This window comes from Sinocyclocheilus rhinocerous, unplaced genomic scaffold (assembly GCF_001515625.1).
Source record: "Sinocyclocheilus rhinocerous isolate Xijiao unplaced genomic scaffold, SAMN03320098_v1.1 scaffold2419, whole genome shotgun sequence".
Lineage (NCBI taxonomy): Eukaryota > Metazoa > Chordata > Actinopteri > Cypriniformes > Cyprinidae > Sinocyclocheilus > Sinocyclocheilus rhinocerous.
Window position 1 is genome coordinate 138,975 of NW_015629035.1, and position 9,203 is coordinate 148,177.

A 9,203-nucleotide genomic window follows, 5' to 3' on the forward strand; every position below is an offset into this window, starting at 1 on the left:
AGGGGGCGGTGGATATTTGTGGCGGTCAATGTGGATATTGTGGATGAGTTCTTCTGTGTCATCACGTTCTATTAGTTCTACAGCTTCAGTTTCAGAACTTTCACGCTTAGTAACACATACAGCTGTTCCCTCACCACAGTGCAACAGTGAATAGGGACCCCTTTCAAACAGTGTCACGTTCCGAACGTTGTTTAAGCGACATACACCGGTATTGCGGTATTTTAAAAATTAATATCATAACAAAAATAAACACTGGTATTCGGTATGAACCGGTATACCGCCCAGCACTATGCGCACTGCACTTTTACAAGCCATATGAAAGCGAAGATAAGAGGGAAACTCAAACGAACTAACACCCCCCTAACCCACCCCAACGGTGATACCGGTAGTATTACCGGTGTTGTCACACGTCGATTAACCGGTGGGAAAATTTCCTCACCGTCACAACCCTATAGTGAATGATTCTCCTCTCAAGACAGAATTAGAAAAGCGAGGGTCCAAGTGCATCTGAAAGTCCTTGATTTTTGGGTGTTGCTGTGTCAGAGCACATGTTGGGATATTGCTCTCGCAGCATTGTTCACACATGACAGGATCTCGTCTCAAGTGGCGGAATGAATGAATTGATCTGTGAGGCGCGTACGGGAGAGATTGAATCTAGATCATAAATGGAAAGCTTAGAGCGTGGTTTTTATACAAAGGACAAGCATCAGAAATAAAAGGTGAAATGTGAATTACTGACTTTAATACTTTCAGTTATTTATGATTGGATGAGATGCATTTGAAATGTTCAATATATGCAGGAATTTTTTTTACCTGCTTTTCATTATATGATTGCCTTCTTTTGCTCATTAATTTTTATACAAAGCTTAGCATAAGCATGGAAACTTTTCATTTTATGATTCGTGAATGCCAGATAGAATAAAAGGCTTGCAGTTTTATCCGTCTTTCTTTTCATGATGGATTTGAAATGTGTTTATAGCTCATTAGGCATCTTTATGTGTCCAATAGCAGAGGTGGGACTGAAGCAGAGAATAATAGGATGGTGTGTTTAATGATATGCTTGGTGTTTTTCAGCTCATAGTGTGAAGACACAGAACTGCTGCTGTATATATTAAAAAAAAAACCTCTTCATTATATCAAAGCTATGCGTTGTTGTTTTTTTAGCCCACATTGATACTGTAATTTGCATATCACGCCTTATTAGAGCTTGTGCATGAGATACAAATGAAACAACACCTACAGATTTTTCTTTTCCTGCCTGTTTTAACCACATGTCAGAGATATGTTCAGCCGAACGAGGTTTATTCCAGCCGTTTGAACTGCTGGATCCAGGCTGTCTAAAAATGCATGCGTTGTGGAATTCCCAGGGATTTGATTTTGTCACATACAATTTTTCCTTGTTTTCCATCATCGGTGACTTTTGTTTTCCAGTGCAGTGCAGAAATGAAATGATCATGACATTGTACAGTATTGTCAAAGCATGAGTCTCCGTTTCAACATTTATCAACTGTATAGAATATTAAATGTAGATGTTTTATAATAGTAATAATAATAATTTTTATTTTTAAAGCGCCATTCCCAAGCTCAAGGTCCCAAACTTATTTCATTTAAGAATTAATGCACTTTTTAAATTGTAATTAAAGCCAGTTATTATACATTCATGATTTTGCACAATATACTTAAACTTAAGCATTAAGACATGGTGTTATTCATTTCTAATTTGAACTTAGATTTTTGGGTAAAATGAAAATTAAACTAAATTTAAAAACTAAGCTCTTACTCTGTTTACCACAAGAACAACAGAAAAGTCTCTGATAAATGATTGATTATTCTGGTTTTTGCCACATTGCATTGGCGCTAAACCTGCCATCATTTCTTTAAACTAAGAGAAAGAGCGATTCTTCTCCAGCTGTTTTGTATGCATTTGAATGAAGTGCATGAATAATGCGCATTTGAATTTGCATATATTGGGATGAGTGATAAACAGTTTAGCTTGATATCTTTTATCCTTTTGACAGTATTAAATATATATATATATATATATATATATATACCTGATATATATGATATATGATATATATACCTGATATATATGATATATATGATATATGATATATGATATATATACCTGATATATATGTGGTCTGAAACCATCATTAAAACCAAACACACATTGTTGCCAGTATATTCAAAATAAGTCTGAATGAAACTGACAAGTTTGGTCATAGTACATTTTTTTCATGAATTAGGAAGGTCAATTATTGTGTGGGAGAACCTTTGAAGTACTAATGAATAATCTAATCAGTTTAACATCAGATATGCTCATCATATTATTGGTGTGAAATATTGATGAGTGATTATCTGATTTTGAGATTACTAGCACAGGCAGATAACTATGCATGACTGGATGATTAACTTAAGTGTTAACTAGAACCTTTGTCCATGTTAAATATTTATTCAAAATTTAATGCATATTTATATGTATTTGTTTTTTTATATTTCAATTTTATTATAATATATAATAAATAATATATGATAAGTATAATTAAAATTAAAAATAATTGTAAACAATTACATTTTTATACTTTGATTAAAAAAAAAGAAAACTAACAAATACATACAAAATCACTTTTATACATGTATTTTATTATAAATAAAAGTAAATATATGTATAACAATATTCAAATCAAACAAATACATATAAATATACTAAGTAAATTAGATATTAATTATATGTTACATTTATATTTTAATTAAATATCTAATATCGAATTTTAGCATCTGCATCAGTCATTGGAAACCCATTGATTGATTGACTAATAAGTGTCTTTTTCACACAAAATTGATTTACATTCACCAAACATGTTCATTCACACAGTTTCTGTTATCAGCATCAGCGTTGCTCTTTTGTGCTGCTGTCACACATCATGGCTGGATTGATCTGTAAAGCAGTTGCTTATCTCCACTCTCTAGACAACATGTGACCTCCCATCTTTTGTGCTGAATTTAAAGGCAGAATCATACAGAATGAATCATGTGACAATAGAGATGCTGACCATATCTGAATCTATTCAGTTTCAGTGTTTCCAGCCAGTGGTGTCTTTTGATGAAAGGCTGCCAAACATAACTTATAATAGGATTAATTAAATATGTTTAACACCTTCAGAATTATGCAACACATTTATCTAGTTTAACATTAAAGCTGTTTGATTTTCATTGTGTGTGATTTTAAAGATGAGGTGGAGCAGCACACATCAGCACATGATCGAGATTTCATTTATTCATAATCATAAATCAAATCCAGATGGTAGTTTACAGTCTTTGCATGGTGACAATGAGCTTTGAATCTCTACAAGTGTTGAACTTTATCTAGCAGTGAAACGCATGAACAGATATTATTGCTTTTTGATGCATTTGAACCTAGAGGCGTAAAGTGTAATGCGTTCGATCTTAAAATACTTATAGGTTTCAGCAGATTCAAAATGAGATCAGGAGATGTTGTAATGTTTTAATTAGGGCTGTCAATTGAATCATTTTAAGTGGATTAATTATATGATGTGCTGATTAATTAATCACATTAATCAGAGTTAATGGCATGCATCAATATTTGCACAGAAAAGCAGCAAAAAGTGTCTTTTAGAAGGCAATATATGGCATTTTATTTCAGTATAGTTGATGCTAATTTGATAATTGATCTATTAATCCATAGCAATCCATTTTGCAGCCCAGGCTAATTGGAAATACGTTCAGTATCTCTTAAACAAATTTTATTATATTATGCTGGCTTAAGTTCTCCTAGGAAGTTATATTACTCCACCGACTCTTTTGAAGAAACTTGTCTACCCTGAATTCATTTTAGATTTTTTTTTTTTAATCTGAAGCAAACCTATAAAATCTTATATAGGTTTTTAAATTGCTCTCTTACACTATTTCAACAATGAAAAGCCAAGGAAGCTGGCATGGCGTTAAAACACCAGCCAACCAGCAATCAGTGGAAATACGTGACTCTGGCTACATTTCTGCAAAACCAGAAATGCATTGCTCAAGGTACAATTTGCTGCAATATTGCCAAGCAATATAATTTTTTTTCTCTATTGCATATGTGGGTTTATTAAACAGCCCAGTGTAATAAGAGAAGGAAAAACATTTGTGGGTACATTTTTGCAAAAGGATATTGCATTGCTTGTATCATGTTTTACAGCAGATTCAAAGTGAAATAGTATTGTTTTTCAAGGTTCTCAGAAACGGTTAAAGTGTGACAATAGTGCTAACAATTAGGCCTGTCGCAATAATCAAAATATCGACTTATCGCGCAATATATGTACATGACCTCAATTATTTTTGGTGACGCAATATATCGCCCATTATATTTACTTAAAAATTAATGTCACCGTGTTTTTTTACATTCCACTTGTGCCTGTGTCTTTTGCAGCTTCTCATACATAACGTGGTGTAGTCATGAAGTGCTAGTTCAAATTTAAAAAATGCTTCAACAAAAAAAAGTTTCATCTGCAGATATGGTCTTGTTTAGGGATCTGTGCCTTTGTGCATACGGACATCTGACTGCTAAGCAGTGACTGTTTTTTCAATCAGGGAAAAAGCGGTAGATGGAAAAATCTCCATACAAGTTCTTTGTGCATTTTTCTTTTTTTTTTGTACTTGTTACTTTGCACTTTTTGTTAGAAAATGTTTATTTACTATTTATTCAAGTTTTTTAAGGTATCTAATATTTTGATACTTAATTTCCATGATCAAAATATTCTTAAAAATTAAAAGTTTGTTGTCATTTGGAAGTGTGTAGGCCTTCTTGCATTATTATGCTGTTACATTATGATTATATATTCAGTGGCATAAAATGGTCTTTAAAATTACAATAATATCGCTTATCGCAATTACTTCTAGGGCAATACTAACAATAGGTCAACATAAGCAAACGTCACACAAAATGCATTTTCTGAATCAACCATGCCATTTTAGCTTTTTTCCACAAGTCTTTGAGCTCTTTTATTGTGACTTGTGTTTCACACAATGCTGTACCAGGTGCGCTACCGAGCAAGTTTAAGTGATCAGAAAAGCCGTATGTATGAAGCTGGTTATGTGCTGCAAACATCAAAATGTATTTGTTTACAAATCATGCGCTATGGTAAGTGTTTTGAGGTCATAACTTAGTATTGTGCATGAAAAGAAGTATTTATTAATCGATAATCTGCCCCTGTAATCGTAATTTGTGTGAAAAGGAGCAAAAGTTGTTGGTGGGCCCCATGAAAATTAAATTTTTCTCTAAATTCTGTGTTTTCGGTTTTATTTTTTCTGGATTCTGTGTTTTATGATTGAATATGAATCACGTGTAATCAAATGAATTAATAAAACTTCAACAATTTTAATCAATCTTTAAAAATTTAATCAAATGAAAATGTAACAATTACAACAAAACATTGCGTTTTTATTTTTGGTCAAATAGGATGCTGCACAACAGAGCTGTATGAAGTAAAACATGGATGAAAAAATATTTTGCTTGTATGGTATTCGTAAAAATAATAATATTATTATTATTAGAACACTTTTATTTGTTCCCCACAAAATATTGTTTTTTCACTAAATAATTGGATTTCTAAAATTATTGTGCACTGATTTTTCTAGAATAACTTTTGCTGCTGAATTATCCACTAACCTAGTTTATGATAAATTTATCATAGATTATAAATATACATAGGCCTGTATTTTTTCATATTTATTGTTTATTTTATTTTTCTTTATAATGAAGTAGTCTGTATCTAGTAGATTGTGAAAGAATGATTATCAGTTCCACACACAGAGATATATAAATTCTACATTTATTTAAATGAGGGAAAAAAACGTAGGTTTTATTGAGCCTTTATTGAAGGCTCAATAACTGTTGCAAAGATATAATACACTACGCATCAATTTATCTTCCCTTTGTGCTTTGCAGTTTTTAACACGAAGCGCTTACAATGTGTGCTTAAACAGTGAAAAGCTGGTGAAGTGACTCTGGAGGTGAAGTTCATGGGTTCATGTCCTCATGTTGAGACACAGACTCAGAAAACACTGTGTGTTTGAGTTTGTATACAAGAGGAAACCGCGCCATTCATTCACACAGAGACACATTAGCTTATTAGCCACTGACTGACTGTTTTCACGCTTATTTCTGCTGTCATCTGCCAATATATCTTGATCTCGATATGATATCTTTGATATTATTGATCTTTATTGTGTGTTTGTTTGTAAAGTAGCATTATTTTTTTTGAGACGTTAATATAAGGCATTTGTTCTCCTTTGTTAGGTTTTCTCCAGCTCGCCGTGAGCAGAAGTGTCTCTCGTTCTTCCGCTCCATTCTGTGATGTCACGGTACCATCAGCGTTTCGAGCGGGATTTCCGCAGCGTGTGGGAGCGGAGGGAGCGCTGCGCCTCCAACAGCAGCTGCGGCGGCACAGTTAACGGCTGCGTCTCCACCTCTGCCTCCTCCATCCCCAACAGCGGCAACAACCGTCCCGGCCTCCTGCCCCTGCCCGTCATCCCCTCGCTGCTGCCCACCCCGGTCACTGGGGCAACGAGCACGGCCAATAGCGAGCTGACCTGCAAGCGATTAGCCTCCACCTGCACCACCTCTGCGACTAAGGTAGGACTGAACACACCTGCAGCCACTCTCTCTGACTAATTTACTCACCCTCATGTCATTCCAAACAGGTATAATTTTCTTCTCGGAAACACTATTGAGAGATGTTCCCACTTCAACGGTAGTCGATGGTAATTCACACTGCTAAGGTCTAAAAGGGACAAAACAGCCCATGAAAGTGTCCATATATGATTCATGCAGGTTGTATTTTGAAGTTAATGTGGTCAAATTTGATGTTGACTTTGAAGCTGTGTTATTTTGTTAACAATGAGGTACTATTATAGTTTTTATTATGTTAGTATTTAGTATATATTTAGTATTTTAAATTAGTTTGTTCAAATTTTAATAGTTTTATGTAGTGGTCGGCCGATAAATCGACCGATATTTGGCATTTTTCAAAAATTAGCATCGGCCAATAAGTTTTTCTGTTTGGCCGATGCGTTCGAGGCGTGACTTTTATTTTGACGGCGCTGAGACACGGCAGCGCCTGCGCACACAGTGCTCACATTCTCCCTCTTGTTCGCCGTCGTCGTTAACAGTTCTGTCTAATTTGGACAGAAGTCTGTCTAATAATCTGATAGATCTTTTAAACAAAGGAATTAAAATGTATACAAAAAGTATTATAACGATTGCTTTTATATTATTAGTAATAGAAAGGCAAACATTATAATACTTTCTATTATATCGGCTTTATATCAGCCATCAGCCACCCTGTTTTCCAAGATATCGGCATCGGCTGTCAAAAAAAAAAATCGGTCGACCACTAGTTTTATGTATTTCTTTTTTCGTATAAATTTTAATTTGAGTTTAATTTTAGTAATTTGGTTGGCTGTTTTTATACTTTTTAAAATACATTTTTATTTCAGTTTTAGTTATTTTAATACATCAGGTTAAACTAAATAAAAGTGAGAAATTTTGCCTTACCTTAAAAATATTTAATAATAATTTATGATTTTGTTTTATTTCAGTTAAACTTTGCTGAATTATTTTATTAATGAAATAAATTATTTTATTTCAAGTAACAATTTTAGTTTTAGTTAACTGTAATAACCCTGCTATTAAGTCTGCATGAAATGCTTTTTGAAACCCATTTTGCTTCCAATCTGATATATTTCAGTGTGTGATAGGAAGGGAAAAGATTGTATACATCAGAAATTGTAAAAATGTCCTACACTGCTCTAGGTGTTTATTTATTTATTTTTTAATTATACATTTTATTAATTTTTTTATGTTTTTCCTTTTTTTCAGTGTTTTTATGCTATTATTTTTATTTTTATATATATATATATATTTTTTTTTCTATTTATTTTACCTTTGTGTAGAAAATGTTTTTTTAAGGATGCGGGTACAACTTTACATGTTGACATTGGTATAATTTGATTCGATGGTTTTTCTTCTTTTTTTTCTTCTTTTTTTATTAACTATACTTGCTTTTTTTTTTCATTTTAATTTATTTAGTATCCATTTATATTTGTGTAGTTGAATTTAGCATTGTTTGTCCTTGTGCATGGATGGACCACTTCAAACACAACTGTTGATGGCCACATCAAGTTGGAGAGCTTTGCGGCGTCATTATGTGCCACATGTGTTTGTTGTCTCCGCTCGCGGCGAAAAAAGAAGATTAAAGCTTGTGCAGTGGCGGATCTTAGGGTCAATTTTTCTGTCATCCATCATGAAAGCCCTGCAGCCGCCCCCACCAGCATATCTCTACAAGCCATCTCTGATAAGGAAGAGCGAGGCTGCTTATTGATCTGTGTCAAGAAGAAACTCCCGCTACCTGCTTTCATATTGCAGACGGGCCGGAGTGGGGCGGGGGAAAGAATAAAGCAATCTTAGATTTACAGACGTCTACACTGGGAGAAGTCTGGGGTCAAAAGCAATATGCTTCTGCATCTTTCATTCCACATACAAAGGCTTCTTTGTGTCAACATTTTGTTATTTAAAGTATGGGCATATTGGCTTCACTCATCCTGTGATTATATTGCGGGAGTTCAGCGGTGGCGTGAGCAGCCAATAATTGAGTGTGTGCTGAAGTAATTTGCTTGCATATTAAGTTACGAATCTCACTGAGAAGATTGGTTTTGTGGCCTTTTCGTCTTGATCCTGTGAAAAGAGTCACCGCTCTTGTGAGGCAGATATAAATACTGTCAAATGACTCAAAAGGGTCAATTTGTTGCATTCAGACTCATTAAAATGCAAAAATGTTGGTGAAGCTACTTTTGAAACTTTGCTACAAGCTAATTAAAATACAAGCTGATAAAAAGTTCAACCACAATCTGGCTTTTTTTTTTTAAGTAGTTATGATACAAGCTACTAATAAAGGCATTTTTAATGAAGCAGTATATTTTTAAATAAGTCACTGTTTACCAGACAATATCATTTATATGGAGTAGTATCTTTTTAAAGTGACTTTATCAGACAGTATAATTTATTGTTATAATCAAAGAAACGTTTATTTACTTAATCATTTCATTTATTTATTTATTACTTATTACTTTTATATTTTAAAGAACAGAGAGGATCTCAAATACGGTGACAATTTATATATATATATATATATATATATATA

General features: G+C 33.5%; 1 protein-coding gene across 1 annotated transcript in view; it reads left to right on the plus strand.

Moving 5' to 3' along the window:
• LOC107738561 (kelch-like protein 29) overlaps positions 1 to 9,203 on the plus strand; it is a 107,612-nt gene that overhangs the window by 29,235 nt on the left and 69,174 nt on the right. The window contains exon 3 of the mRNA XM_016550324.1: positions 6,302 to 6,637. Coding sequence (XP_016405810.1) covers positions 6,359 to 6,637 — 279 coding nt within the window. The 5' untranslated portion in view covers positions 6,302 to 6,358. The remainder of the gene's footprint in view (positions 1 to 6,301; positions 6,638 to 9,203) is intronic.